The sequence below is a fragment of the Teleopsis dalmanni genome, unplaced genomic scaffold (assembly GCF_002237135.1).
Source record: "Teleopsis dalmanni isolate 2A unplaced genomic scaffold, ASM223713v2 unscaffolded_contig_0395, whole genome shotgun sequence".
Taxonomy (NCBI): domain Eukaryota; kingdom Metazoa; phylum Arthropoda; class Insecta; order Diptera; family Diopsidae; genus Teleopsis; species Teleopsis dalmanni.
The window spans coordinates 1-14288 of NW_024031777.1; the positions used below are offsets into that span (position 1 = coordinate 1).

The window sequence follows — 14288 nt, forward strand, 5'->3', positions numbered from 1 at the left end:
CAAAAAAAATGCAGGTAAATAAAATCAAACTTATTTTTTCAAAATGAAAGTAGAAAAAGTAACAAAAATTTTTAAATACAAATTTTTGTGTTTTTGATTTATTTGTTCAAACGTAACAAGCCTTTTCTATTCTTTTTATAAATATTTGCAGGCAAGGACCGAAAGCGAGTAAGTCCATTAATAAGAATAATATGTTTCCTGTCTCAATAGCTGAATTCAAAAAGTACACATATTATAAAGAAGTGCTACTTCAAATTTTGAAAGAAAAAGCCAAAGGCGATGAAGAACTTTTTGCAAAATTACGGAGAAATAAATTGGTTTGGAAGAAAGCGCTGCGATTGTATTACACGAATTTCTTTTTTAAACCATCGATACGTAAAAAATACACTTTACGTTTGAAAGAAATGCCGCAAAGTTTGAAGGCAAAATTTTTAGAAATACCTGCAAAATCAACAACAGTGAAGGAAAGTAAGTATTAAACTCAGCTAAAGCAAATTTTTTATATTTTTATGTTGTAAAGATTTAGCTGCGTTGTTAATTCTTTGCATTAGGATTTCCAATCTTTTGGGGGAACTAAGGCCTTTATAATTTATCCACTAATTTGTAGGTTTGAATTTACATTATATACGTTTGCGTAACATTTTTTTCTAGCAGAGTTGCACAACGTACACCAATAAGTGACCACTGCCCAATGAACAGTGTATAGCATATTCTCTACTACCAAAGTGTGGTAAATTGAAGCTTCACTAAGTCTTCTGGGAAAGGTATGACTGCCTTCTCTGCTCAACAATGAATAAACAATTCTATGCATTTAGGTCAACTATATTGCAAAACCGAAGTGGTTTTCACCCATTCTGATATAAAATCTAATTTTTGACTTTAGGATATATAGACAATTTACTACTTTGTCAGTTGATTAAATTCAAGACACTGTTCTTATCTTATTCTAACATGGCATCTCCCGTAATTATGATATTCTCATTACCAATCTCAAACACACCATTGCATAGATCTTCGGTTTCCGATTGTTACAATTAAAATACACCTGAATGATATACGCTGATTCCTTTTTCAACTATAATTCTACTACTATCACGCTTAGAACAGTAACATATTGAATTCCTAAGCTCGTCACTTATTCTTTTTTGATTTCGTATTTCATTCTACTATAGGCTCTACTTTTTCTTGCGGAATGTTGTGGTTGACGAGACTTGGTTCCATTCGTCTTTTTAATCTATTTACATCAAAGGTTTTCACTATGTTGTGATATAACGTATTTATATCACTGATATTAACGCCATCGAATACTTGAAATATTTCTATTTCACTTTTAAGTCCATTCATCAGAATAATCATTGTTTCCCAATAACCAACTCTTATATAAGAGAGGAGTGATGATATCATAACTACAAGATTTTAAGAGTCATGATTAAATTTTTGATCGTTCGTTCGAATCTCAATAAAAACATATGATGATTGTTGGTTAAAGAAAGGAAACGATGTATAATCTGTTTTGTTTTTAGAAAAAAAATGTGATAAAAACCATTTAAAAAGTGATAGAGAATCAAATTACACCTATTTCGATAGCTATAAGCCATTATCTGATGAATTTTTATTAATGTACATATCAAAAAAAGTGTCTGATGTTAATAAGCATCCAGAAATTTTAAAACGTATAAAGGAAAATAAACAACCACATAAAAGACAGTCGGGAATAGAAATAATATCAATAGAAACGATTGTGCCACCAAATATTGAAAATGAAATAACATTGGATGAACAATCGCCAGTCATACCTGAAGAAAACATGGAAATATTCAATAAGTTGTTCGATCCAATTCCTTTGGTAATTGAAATGAACTTATAATGAATAAATTTATATAATTTTACTAATTCTTTTTTTAGAAATGTACTTTATCCTATGTACTTCGTTTTTCTTTTGGTCCAAAACAATCTGTTCTGCGCACATTGATGCATATATCGTTCGAAGATTTCTGCAAGTTCACAAATATTTATCAATTGTCTAATATTTATAATGATAAACTAAAACTATTCAAAATTTATGAATCCACGATTAAAAAAGACATATGGCCGTTTAATTTATATATGCGCATAAGTGATATTTTCCTTTATTTACTGTTAAATGATGTAAAGCTTGATTTAAGTGATTTACAACATATATCACCAAAGTTTTTACATTGGAATGATCTTGCAGTGAATACTGATTTTAATGAAATTGTAAAAGAAGATTATTTTAATATGAATGGAGAGCGCATTGATGGTGATGAACAGCTACAAATTTCTCGTGAAAGTTTTTATACTCGTTGCTGGAATGAGGACGATTGGATATGGCGAATACCCAAAATAACTAATAATTCGATCCAAGAGAAAATTAATGTTACTAAAGGCAAGTGATTAAAAGTTAATACTAATGCTGGATTATTCAAAATTTCGTTATTTATTATTTTTAAATTTTTAATATGGCATAAGTATTGAATAATATATTGTCTATTTTGGTTCAATACCATTTTGCTCTGTTTGTAGCAGTAGCATAATTTTAGAATTTAATAATTCTATGTTTTCTTGCTCTAATACATTAAATTCTACATATAAATGCTCTTCGTGAGTTGCCAATTTAATTAATTATAGTAAGCCTATAATGTTCGTTTGATATTCTATGCAGCCTTTTTTTCATACACAATGAGTATTAGCTTCAAAATTTGACCTTTTTCTTGAGAATAAAATTAAATTCAATTAAAAACACAAATTGTAAATTAACCTTTTGATGATGTTAAGAATTAAGAATCGGTATTTTATGCCGCAGAGCTTTCTGTTGTCTTACTTTCAATACGGCTTAAATGTGAAATTAAATGCCAATAAAAAAAATTTTAAATCCTTTGTTAAAAATAAAACGAAATTACTTTTCAAAGCTAGTATATTTTTCCAAGTATTGTTTTCAATGCATTATTAAGACTTCAATTATATGTATACTTAAACCATTAGCATTATCTGATGAAGATGCAGAACAGTTGACTGTTGAGAAAAAAAATGTAAAGGACTCATATATATCACTGGAAAAGTGTAAGTAAAATATATGTAAATAAATATATCTTATAACAACATTCTTTTTGGTTTTAATCAAAGTCTAAATATATTTGTTACTTAAGCTTAAACAAAAGCAATCAATATAGCTTTTAGTAGATATTTACACTAAAGGTTTTCAGATCGAACTCACTTTTACTTTATTCATATGTTTTTGAAAAACTACCATTTTACCAGTATTATCAAAAGGGTAAAGGTTATGCACAGCACGTCTTCTAGAAACCGATTCAAATCATTAACTTTTTAAACAGGAGATAAGAAACTATTTGAATAACTGGGTAAGGTAACACAAACTTACAACAGCACAACCACACTGATATGGCAATCAAATATTTATAAATCAGTGTTATACATTCTTTCACAACTAAAACAAAAGACAGATGGTAAACTATTACAACCTGTACGTACATTAACGAAAATCAACTGGAGCTCTCCTAACAAAAAACTTACTAAGACTCTCCTTTAAAATGATTAACAAAGTATAATTACATTTAGTGCATTAACAAGTCATTCTCTCTTAAAAGCACACGTAGATGAGTTGGAATGAGGACGGTAATTGCAGTAAAAGCAACATACCTGGATTAAACGTTATGTTGCAATCTAGAGCAATGTTTTTGAACTCAAACCGGCCGGTAAAATATTCATTCCAATTTGCAACCTTCAGTACTCATATATTCGCAAAAAAAAGACCAAAAAACATTTATGCTACCCATACAGAAAATCAGGAAGACCTCATGATAGTGATGAAACAATTTATTTTATATACCATAAATTACTACTGCAATAAATAACTGATTTGATCATAAAACTATAATTTTATCAAGACAGAATAAGTATTTTCAAAATGACATAGTTCGGCGTTAATATCTTTACTAGTTTAGTTTAAGTACGAGTATTCAACGTATTCATATATATTTTTTAACTGCTTATTTCCATATTGTTTAAATATAAATCAGCAATACTATTTACTAACTGCTATTGTATATTCTGCATATTGTACTTTTTTATATAGATCTAAATGAAAATTCGGAATGTCATAATCACACAGAACTGGTTGAAACGTCTTCCAGTATCACAAATCGTTCCTTAAAAATTGCAGTTCAAAGTACCAATAACGATGGAGCATGTAGTGTTGATGTTTTGCTTTCATCACAGACTCAACCTCAGGAAGACCCAGTCTGTATGTCATACAAAGCAAATACATCAAATCCTAATAACACAGGTATTACATTTTTGGTTATTGTTGAAAAATAATAATTATATATATTGTACTATTTATATCAAAAAATTTTAAAAACTATTGAAGAAGAACCATCCGAATCAAATAATTCTATAATTATAAGTGATGAAAATGATCAGGGGGACTGTCATTTATTTGAAGAAACTGCGATTGATTCAGTAGAAACCGGTGGTGATCAATTGTTATCAGAACGCATACCTTCTGAAAATATTAATAATACAGGTAAACTTTTTTTTTATTTTTTATTATTAAAAATAAAAATATATATGTATTATGTATTATTTATTTTACAGAAATCATAAAAGATATTAAAGAAGAACCAGATCTTAGTTTAGACTTAAATGATGACAGTGTTCAGATAATCGAGGACGCTTCGATTAGTTTAATAGTAATTGATTCTGATGAATCGTCATCTGAGTTACAGCCTTCTGAGCCTTCTGATTGTATTACACCGCAACAGACTGGTATATCATCCCAAATAATTAAAAATGAAATAGAAGCAATTTGCGAAGTGCCTAAAACTGATAGTGACTTAAATGAAACTTTAATTATGACAGGAGAGAATAATAATCTTAAAATGGTAATTATACCTCACGAAGCTATTTCAAATTTATTGGCAAATTCTGAAAGTGATATTTTTGACTTACCGAAATCTTCAACTGACAATGCAAACCAAATAACTGAAACTGAAATAATACGAAAGCGGAAACAAAATACTTATTTCAGTAGTAGAAACAAAAAGTTAAAAACGAATAAAATTACTGATATTGTTCCGCAGCTTACTCATGAATTTCGCGCTCTGCCAATGCAAATTATTACAAAAAGTACAGAAAGCGAAAACATTGAACCATCAGTAAGTGGGACCTCAAATCCATCACAAAGCAAATCAGTGTCCGAAGCATTATGTGTAGATGCTACAGTTTTTAACGACACACAATTACTAAGAGCAGTTGATCAACAACACTACAATCTTGTTCCAACCCAGATGTCGGATAAAATGAATAAAAACGTGGCTATAAATAGCAATGCAGATATTGCATCACATATGAGTAGTAAAAACGCGACAGCGCTACCTAGTGTTTCAAGTTCTAACACTAACCAAAGCAATAAAAATAAGAGTAAGGTAAATGAGCCTGAATTACAACACACCTTATATTACTTTGAATTGTGTCAATTTCATTTCATCCTGAACTCAACTGCAAGACATATTGCCAAATATAAATTACGTAGCTATGATGTAGGTCAAAACATTGTAGAAGCTATAATATGTCGGGAGTTTAGAACAAAATTATACGGCGACGTTTTAAATGGTATTTTCTCACATACTGAACCAAATATTTTACAAGATGTACGTAAAGTATTGCATGATCTTAAAGAGTACCATTTTCTTATCAACGATTACGAGTCAATTAATAATAAGGACCTCCGCGCTAGAATACTATTTTACTTTATGTACTCAAAGCTCTCTTTCTGTTACTGTCGGTTAGTTTATGAGACACAATCACACGAAAATGCACTGTGTATTTCAATGCAAGCATATGAAAGCGCTAGGACTCAATCAGCAGATTCTAGAAACTATTGTCTTTTAGAAGCCATCAAACCCTCTATACAAGAAAAATTAAAAAAGCTAAAACAAGGTATAGAAGAAAAAAGTTATAGTTATAGATATATTTTATGAATGTTTAGAAAATAGAAAAGATTCTGAGTTAATAAATTTTATATTTCGCAATAACACAAAATTTAGTTTTTATTGAAAATTAATTTGTTTCTTTATTTTATTTTCATTTCAGAATCCTTTCAAATAGAATCTCGAAACTAGTTCAAAAGAATGAAAGTACTTTATTGTGCAAACAAATAAAAAATTTGTGAAAGATTTTTGAGGAACCATTGGTGTTGTCCCAAAACGGAAACATGTAGTACAATAAAGGTCGTTTATATTACCTGCTCTACACTATCAGTGTTCAACCAATCTAGCTATTAATAATAAATTAGAACAAATTTATATGAAGCTTATAAACTAAAAATAACAATATTTGTGACATATTTTAGAGCATGTGAGAAATGAAAATGCTGTTTTAAATCATATTGGTGACATATATACCTAGTACCTACAATTTTTAAAGAATTTGTATTATTTGAAATATGATAATTTCTATTAAAAAATATGATTTCCTTAAGTATGTGTTATAAATTTAAGATTTTTTTATCCCTTAAAATGGATGATATATGTGAATATTGGAACATATTTATATTATACTATCAGACAATCAAACTGTTTTAGAATCCTAAAACATATAATATATTTGGATTAGATCCGAATCGTAACTCGGGGTTTGTTCAAAATTCTTGTAAGATTAGATATTTAAAATATAATCTGGAAATTTATATAGCTATATACCAATTTATTCTCTTCTTTTTTTTTACTGAAACTTTACCTTCGTCTTTGCATCAGCTTCTTTTCATGTTTTGTTTGCTTTTTATTCATACTGGACCACATCATTGAAAAAACTCGCTTTATCAACGACATTTTTTGTTCATTAACTTTTAAAGACCGTTAGGCTGCAGTTAGTTCTTCTTAATGCCGTCAGTTTATCAGAGATGATCAGTGAATATAGAATGAATACTTATATTGTTGAAAAAACCCGAAATTATATTAGAAAAACATTGTAACCAAGCCCAAAATTCTTATCGTTTAGTTGGCGAATTATGACGTAGTATCATTTTTTTGCATTACTTATATGCTTGTGTTTTTTTAGTATATAATTTTTAATATTTTTAATTAATTTAATTTTATTGTTTTATGTAATATGTAACAATGCCACTCTGATTTTTTTTTCAATACTTTCAATGTTTTGTCAATAACTCCAAAATTACATATTATTTTTTATCATAATATCATTTTATACATTATAATTTAAACTAAGTTCACGTTGTTCTACGAGTTATATATTTAGAGCTTTATAGAAAAATTTATTTTTTTATTTGAATTTGTTTTTATAAATTAAAAATTTATTCTTAAAAGTAGATATTGTAAAGCGAAATTTTAGTAACGAAATTATTTTGAAATAGCTTGTGAGTACAATAATTATTTTAACATTTTTAATATCTCTATATTTTTTTTTTGTGGTAAGAAGGTGGAATGCTTTATGCATCGTCAAACCGACTGTCGTCGAAATTGTGCCCGATTCCATAACGTTAATATGTAACATACGGTCTAAAACACCCCCTCGGCGCGACTTTTCCCCCCTCGGGAGTCTTTTATGTTGGCATTTCAAGTAATGCGCATATGATTTTTGATCTGCGTCCAGACCTTCACTTTTTCACTGCATTTTCTTGGTGTATGCACTATTAGTTATTCTAGTTATTGGTTCTTCTTTCTAGGTCTAATTTCTTCGTTTTGAGAACTTGAATCACATATGACTCTATCGTTCCCCAGCTCTCTGGGTTCGCTCTCATTTTTTCCACTACATTTTCAGGATTTATTGGTCCAATCTGTGCTATTATCTCTTCTCTAAATGTATGCCACCTATTACAGTTAAAGAAGATGTGCTCTACGTCGTCACAGACCCCGTCACCATAAATGTCGAGTAAATCCATCTTTCCCGTGCCCAGTCAGCATCTGAATGAGATAGTAATTTGTGTCAGGTGATCCTATTTGGTATTAGTCTAGCTTCCTTGGGTGCTATTGTTTCAACTTTGTTGCCACATTTCGATAGTTTGCTCCTAATTATCTCTTGCCATTTCTTGAGTATAGTAATCGGTCATTTTTTTGTTGTATACTCTAAGGGGTTCCTTTGCTTGAAAATTAATTGGATTTACACCGGCTATTACACAAACTACTTCCGCAGAGACAGTGCGCTACGGTGATGTAATTGGTAGAGCCACCTATTATTGTTAATATTAATTTACTATTTTAAATTTTTTTATGTTATTGGGAGTATATATCAAAATATTTAGGGATATATTATATTTTGTTTTAAATATTGAGCTTATATATGCTGTAAGCTTTGGAAGTCTCTAAGCGCATTAGTATATTCTTAAAGAGATTCTACATAAAGAATGGTGATTATTGCTGCACAATGTTGGGTAAATGCTAGTGCTAAACAATGTGTAAACATTGACACTGCGAAAAATTATAAATAAGCATATATATATATATCGGTTTTATATTAGCCATTATATAACTATACAGTTAAATAGAAGCAGATATAATCTCTAAATTATCTCTATTACTATTCACATTATTCTCCACATTACTACAAGCTTTTTAAGTAATTTGTGGAAATGCCCTATTTATTCTCTTACATATATCATATGATATATTTATGATATATTGTATAAATATAATAAATATCCTACGTACTATGAAATATAAATAAAATAAACCCATAATTATTTTTATCTGAAAGCATTCCAGCACGATCTGGGTAAACTACTTTTCTTATACTACGTTTACATTAGGTCTGTTCCACGAGCTACACATAGTAACTTTGAGTAACACTGTGTATACACAAGTGCGTTCCACGAACAAATTTGTGAGTAAATGAGAGCATCTGAGAGAGCGTTACATCCCTGTCGAAATTTGAAAATGTTACACAGACTTTACTCATGCATTTTATATGAAGTAAAATTTGTGTTTATGCGTAAATCAGCTCTTATGGTTTGAATTCAAATTTTTGTATTGTTTGTTTGCGCGGCATGTGTGAATATTAAAAAATTCTGCATTTTTAATTGTAACAACTGTAATAAATAAATATTGAAATGGATAAAAACATAATAAATATTTTATTAAGTGATTTAAGTAACACAACACAACCAGAATATAACGTAGTTAATACACTTCGAGATAGTGACTCTGACGATGATGTAGAATTGGTGTATTCGATATTACATAAAAAAAAAAGAAAACGTGTGTGTATAAAAAATTATATACAAGATGTTGTTTACAAATATGACGACAAGGAATTCAAAACTCATTTCCGCATTTCGCGGAGTCTTTTTAATTCTTTGGCTATAAAATTTCAAAATATTACCGACTTTATTGCACTGCGAGTAAGTGAGCTGAACATTTCTTCAGAAGCTCACGTTGCTGTTTTTTTATGGTTTGCTAGTCACGAAGCATGTTGTTTTAGAGATTTATCAGATCGCTTTAATCTCTCTTTATCATCAGTAAACCGAGTTATAAGAAGGATGATAACTTTCTTTAGCAACATGTGTCCGGATATAATTGCATGGCCTAGCACATCAAAAAAGCTTATGCAATTTTTCAAAAGTTATAGGTAAGGATTTATGTGCATATTAACGCTGCATATATATTAATACATGTTACTTTGCGGGTTGCTTAGATGGCACTCCTATAACTATTGATCCTCCTGGAGATCGTAAGGACGACTACTTACGGAAAAGGAAAGGACAGAAAAGGAAATATTTCATTATGCTTGCAAGCCATCTGTGATGAAAACAGATAATTTATTAGCATATTTATCGGACATCCAGGCTCCTGTCATGACAGTTGGGTCTTACAAAACTCTCCTATTTATATGCAACTACCATCGAAGTGTGGAGGTAAGTTCTTTGGAAAAAGAAATGAGATTTATTAAAACCTCTTACGTTTACAGAATACTATCTACTGGCTGATTCCGCATACCCCTGTACACAACACATCATTACGCCATATAAAGACAACGGGCGTCTTACTCGTCCACAAAAGAATTTCAATAGAAAATTGGGGTCAGGTCGAATACTAATAGAAAATGCATTTGGTATATTAAAACAACGTTTTAGACAGCTGTATAATTTTTTATAATAAATTTATATAACAGCACTCTAACTCACTTTATTAAAACAAAATTTAACTTTAAATAAATTAATTTTAAATAGTATTTAAAAATATTTGGCTTGTTGTTTTGTTTATTTGGTTTTCAAAATGTGTTTCTCTGTTATTTTTCAATTTCTATTTCTACTGTTTTGTTTTTCAAAAAACAGCTGTTTTCACCAGACTTTACACAAAACTGTTCCATGAAAATTTGTGTAAAGAGCATAATCTGGCACTTTATTTGTGTTACGCTCTGAGTTTGTACTTTACTTCTGTTTTACTCATGGTTTACTATGTGTAGCTCGTGGAACAGACCTATTATGAGATTAAAAGTACATTAAACCAAACATCGAGATTAAAGTCCTAATCCAGTTGTTTAATCACAGATTTTCGGTACAAAAGTTATTTTTATTTTTGTCAAGATTAATTTTAAATCTCTTTAGAAATGGCGATTATTTCTCTATGCAACTCTGTAAATGTCTCAATATCGAAGATTTTTTTACGATCTTAGAAATAATTTTAACTAAAATTTGCTAAATTTTTGTTATAAAACAATTTTTTTTTAATTTGTATTAAAAATTTTTTCTTCAAAGTTGTGTTAAAATACTTTATTTATAGAATATTATTAAACACATGAAACAAAACACAAGAGAAACCGTCACAATTAATCTCCAATGTATAATGTAAACGGGGTATATTAGAAATGCAGATTAACTCGTTTAATCTTGTTTTCTTAATTTTACAATGTAAGCATAGTATACTACGTTTACATTGCAGAATTAAGAAAACGAGATTAACAACTATGTACTAAAAAATTATAATATAAATTAATTATATAGTTTTATAAATAGTTTTATAATTATATACAACACTATTATTAAACAAATTTGATAAGAATTTCACTCACTTCGCCATTTTCAAATTTTCAATGTTTGTTTTGAATAGACATTTCTTTTCCAAATCTTTTATTATCGTAAAAAATCTACATTATAAAGACATTTACAGAGTAACACAGAAAAATAATCACCATTTCTAACGAGATTTCAAATTAATCCCGACCAAAACAAAGTTAACTTTTGTATGGAAAATCTGTAATTAAAGAACTAGATTTGTTCTTTATATTTCGCATCATATGTTTACAATATTATTATATAAATTACGATATTATTACCAACTGGTAAAACCAGCAATAACCTATTAAATTTTTTTTCTTTCATGAACCCTGTTTGTTTGGAACTAATTCCGAAGTTCATTTACAAAATTGTATTTGAATTTAACTTTAATTACAAAACTAAATTGTTGAATACAAAGTGAAATTAAAAATGTCTCCCAGAAAGCGAAAAAATGTTAAACAAACCAAAATTACTAATATAAAACGAATTAAGACAAAAAAAACACAAACTAGTCCAAAACCAAAGGAGGATATAAGTCTGCAAGAAAAGTAAGTTAAAGTGAATTAATAATAATAAACAAATGCTAAAATAATTTATTTATTTCTGATTCAGACCCCGTGAAGAATTAAAAACTCGATCAGTCTTTCCAGTCACGATCGACGAGTTCATTGAAAATACAAACATAATCGAAGTAATTAAAGATTATATTAAAGATAAATATTCAACAGCCTTAGAAACATATCTCACGGCACCAGAAATCATGAGCAGGGTAAAAAATACATATAACGTTTTTTACAAAAGACCACAACGACGATGTATGGCACCAATGAAATATGTTCGCATCACTAGTGACTGTGATGAAAATACAAAACAACGTTTGTTTAAAATTCCAGAATATTATAAACATTTGTGTGAAAATAAAGATAATGAACATCAAAGCGTAAAAAAAAGTTTAAAGAAACAAGATAGTTCTCCAAATAAAAATATAAATAGGTAAATATTAAGTAGAGAAATGATTGATTATTTAGCCAATAAAAAATTTATGTATCTGCATTATAGCATTACCGATAAAAAGATATTAGAAGAAAAGATCCTGGGACTAAAGAGGTATTTAAGTTATTTAAATAAATAAATTATTTTATTAAAACGGAATTTTTTATAAATATAGTATTATATCAAATTTTGATGTTAACAACAAAGAAACAAATGAAAAAGAGTGCAACCTTCCAGTCAGTTTTGAAACGTTTAAAAGGTTCACTTTTCACAATGATGTTATTGATAACATTTGCCAAAGCATAAAGGAGTTGGAGTATGAGTTGCCAATTTCAAATATATCAAAAGAAGAATTATTTGATAATAATAAATTACTTCGGAGTTACTACAAAACATTTTACATGCAAACGGTTATTCGGACAATATTTCCATTGAAAATAAAACCATGTCCAGGACGTTTAAAGGACAAACTTTTGAAATATCCAGAAATTACGTCAGATCATGAAGGTAAATAAAAATATTTTGTCACAAACCTTACTATTAAGTAATATTTATTTTAGAGCCTACAGTAAGTAATAGAGATGTTATAAAATCTAATACGAAGGAACATTTAAATAAGAAAACAAAATTAGGAAGCAGGAAAGAAGATAAAAATATGGAAAAATGTTCATTAGGTGAGTTAGACTTAATTAATTAATTAATTGTATTACTTAGTACTAAAAAATGTGAAATTTTCCAGCGTTAGAAATTAAGGCATCCAAAGATAATGATCTACATCATAGGTATGATGTTAACATTTCAATGTAAATATAATATAATTTATACAAATTATTTAAATATCTTACAGTTATATGGATGAAAAAACTTCAAACGAAAAAATTCAAGTATTACGAAGATTGAAAAGGTTTAATAACGATTTCAACAGAATGAAAATATTTTATTTAAATTAAAAATTTATTTTTTTAGTTTTATTTTACCTAACTTCGATGACAAGAATGCAGAGCTACAAAAGCATAATCCTCCTGTTAGTTTAGAAATATTTAAAAAGTATACCTTGTATAATGAGGTTATTGATCAAATATATCAAGATATGATACACACAGATTGTTCGTTAATAATCCTTAAACCCTCAGAAGAAAAATTTTTGAATCGTGATCGCTTGCTTCAAAGCTATTATAAAGCATTTTATTTTCAACCCAACATTAGAAAGTTATATCGCTTAAGAGTTAAACCATGTCCGGCACATCTAAAGGCAAAACTTTTATCACTTCCCAAAAAAATGTATAATGCTGTTTCAGAAAATGGTAAATTTAATTATATTTTGTAAAGTATTTTGCCATCAAAAAATATTTATTTCAGATTCTACGACAAGTAGTGAAAATAACGAAAATGTTGATCATAACATAATTACATCAGTGGTGGCACCATTTAACAAGAAAACTAAATTAAATCAAAGTAATAAAAAATGTTTTTCACTTGTATATTACTAAGGATGAGCTAAAAAAATTTATATTTTTAAGCATTACAAAATAAAGCTGTCAAAGAGAATACTGAACGAAATTCTAAACTACATGAAAGCAAGTTTCAAACAAAAACAACAAAAACTCCTGAATCAATTTCACCCGCAAAGGTTCTCTTATGGAAACAAGATTATCCTAATGAGACTAAACAAACAAGGTATATTGTAATGTGTTTTATATTTATTTTAAACTATGAATAAACAATAAAACTCAAAATAGTGCAACTTGCATAATGGAACCAATTATTTCTGATGTTATGGAGAATGAAGTCGTTAAGGATTCAGCGGAATATCATTTAGTTCCATGCCCTTCAAATTTACGTGCAAAACTTGGAAACTTAGCGGTAAAAAACAACGCCGTGGTGTTACCAAAAGGGTACATTTCTCTATATATTATTTATATGATACACTTAAAAAAATTAGTAACATTTCAGGCCTCAATTGACAACTAAATACGACGATTCAAAGTTCTCACTGAAATTTCAAGATTTCCTAATGGGTACAAATGTTTTAGATCTTCTGATAAAAACGTACAATACTACTGATGATGATTTAGTGAATATAGCATTCGAATATTACATCAAATTTGTTACTAATCCTGTTAATTCAAATGTGCAACTATTTAAAAATTTGATGATTCATGCAAGTAAAAATTTAGTAAATAAATTTTATACTGTGTATAATCGGAATAAAGAAGACACATTTAAACAAGTAAAGGCTGTAGCA

At 28.6% G+C, this 14288-nt stretch overlaps 3 protein-coding genes across 8 annotated transcripts; all 3 read left to right on the forward strand.

Moving 5' to 3' along the window:
* Positions 1 to 89: 89 nt before the first annotated feature.
* On the forward strand, positions 90 to 6549 carry LOC119663427 (protein telomere ends associated-like). Of its 5 annotated transcripts, none has more exons than XM_038073030.1 (8): positions 90 to 468; positions 1524 to 1846; positions 1906 to 2407; positions 3004 to 3081; positions 4115 to 4324; positions 4409 to 4564; positions 4636 to 5979; positions 6133 to 6549. In XM_038073030.1, the coding sequence occupies exons 1-8, from the start codon at positions 192 to 194 to the stop codon at positions 6159 to 6161; spliced, it is 2919 nt and encodes a 972-aa protein (XP_037928958.1). In that variant the 5' UTR covers positions 90 to 191; the 3' UTR covers positions 6162 to 6549. The 5 variants fall into 5 exon arrangements, with proteins under 5 accessions (XP_037928958.1, XP_037928961.1, XP_037928962.1 ...); XM_038073033.1 differs by having other exon boundaries at positions 4636 to 5465; XM_038073034.1 differs by having other exon boundaries at positions 4636 to 4922.
* A 2544-nt stretch (positions 6550 to 9093) lies between these two features.
* LOC119663430 lies at positions 9094 to 10158 on the forward strand. Of its 2 annotated transcripts, XR_005251045.1 has the most exons (3): positions 9094 to 9621; positions 9688 to 9907; positions 9961 to 10158. XR_005251045.1 is itself a non-coding variant. In XM_038073036.1 (2 exons), exons 1-2 carry the CDS (start codon positions 9104 to 9106, stop codon positions 9707 to 9709), a joined length of 540 nt encoding a protein of 179 aa, XP_037928964.1. In that variant the 5' UTR covers positions 9094 to 9103; the 3' UTR covers positions 9710 to 10158. The 2 variants fall into 2 exon arrangements, 1 of the variants encoding a protein (XP_037928964.1); XM_038073036.1 differs by having other exon boundaries at positions 9688 to 10158.
* Positions 10159 to 11438: 1280 nt separating this feature from the next.
* On the forward strand, positions 11439 to 14282 carry LOC119663428 (protein telomere ends associated-like; the record flags this gene model as incomplete). Its single annotated transcript, XM_038073035.1, has 12 exons — positions 11439 to 11598; positions 11663 to 12043; positions 12110 to 12157; positions 12219 to 12550; positions 12604 to 12717; positions 12783 to 12825; positions 12891 to 12947; positions 13010 to 13347; positions 13403 to 13498; positions 13564 to 13720; positions 13783 to 13938; positions 13997 to 14282. Coding segments are annotated over exons 1-12 (2127 nt in total), but the record flags the coding sequence as incomplete, so codon positions are not given.
* Positions 14283 to 14288: the final 6 nt, after the last annotated feature.

Bases quoted from the DNA above. Each gene is read 5' to 3' on its own strand.
- LOC119663427 (XM_038073030.1), top strand. From the start codon at position 192: ATGTTTCCTGTCTCAATAGCTGAATTCAAAAAGTACACATATTATAAA. The intron at 3,082-4,114 runs GTAAGTAAAATA...TTTTTTATATAG, and splicing joins ATATATATCACTGGAAAAGT to ATCTAAATGAAAATTCGGAA. The intron at 5,980-6,132 runs GTATAGAAGAAA...TTTTCATTTCAG, and splicing joins ATTAAAAAAGCTAAAACAAG to AATCCTTTCAAATAGAATCT.
- LOC119663430 (XM_038073036.1), top strand. From the start codon at position 9,104: ATGGATAAAAACATAATAAATATTTTATTAAGTGATTTAAGTAACACA. The intron at 9,622-9,687 runs GTAAGGATTTAT...CGGGTTGCTTAG, and splicing joins CAATTTTTCAAAAGTTATAG to ATGGCACTCCTATAACTATT.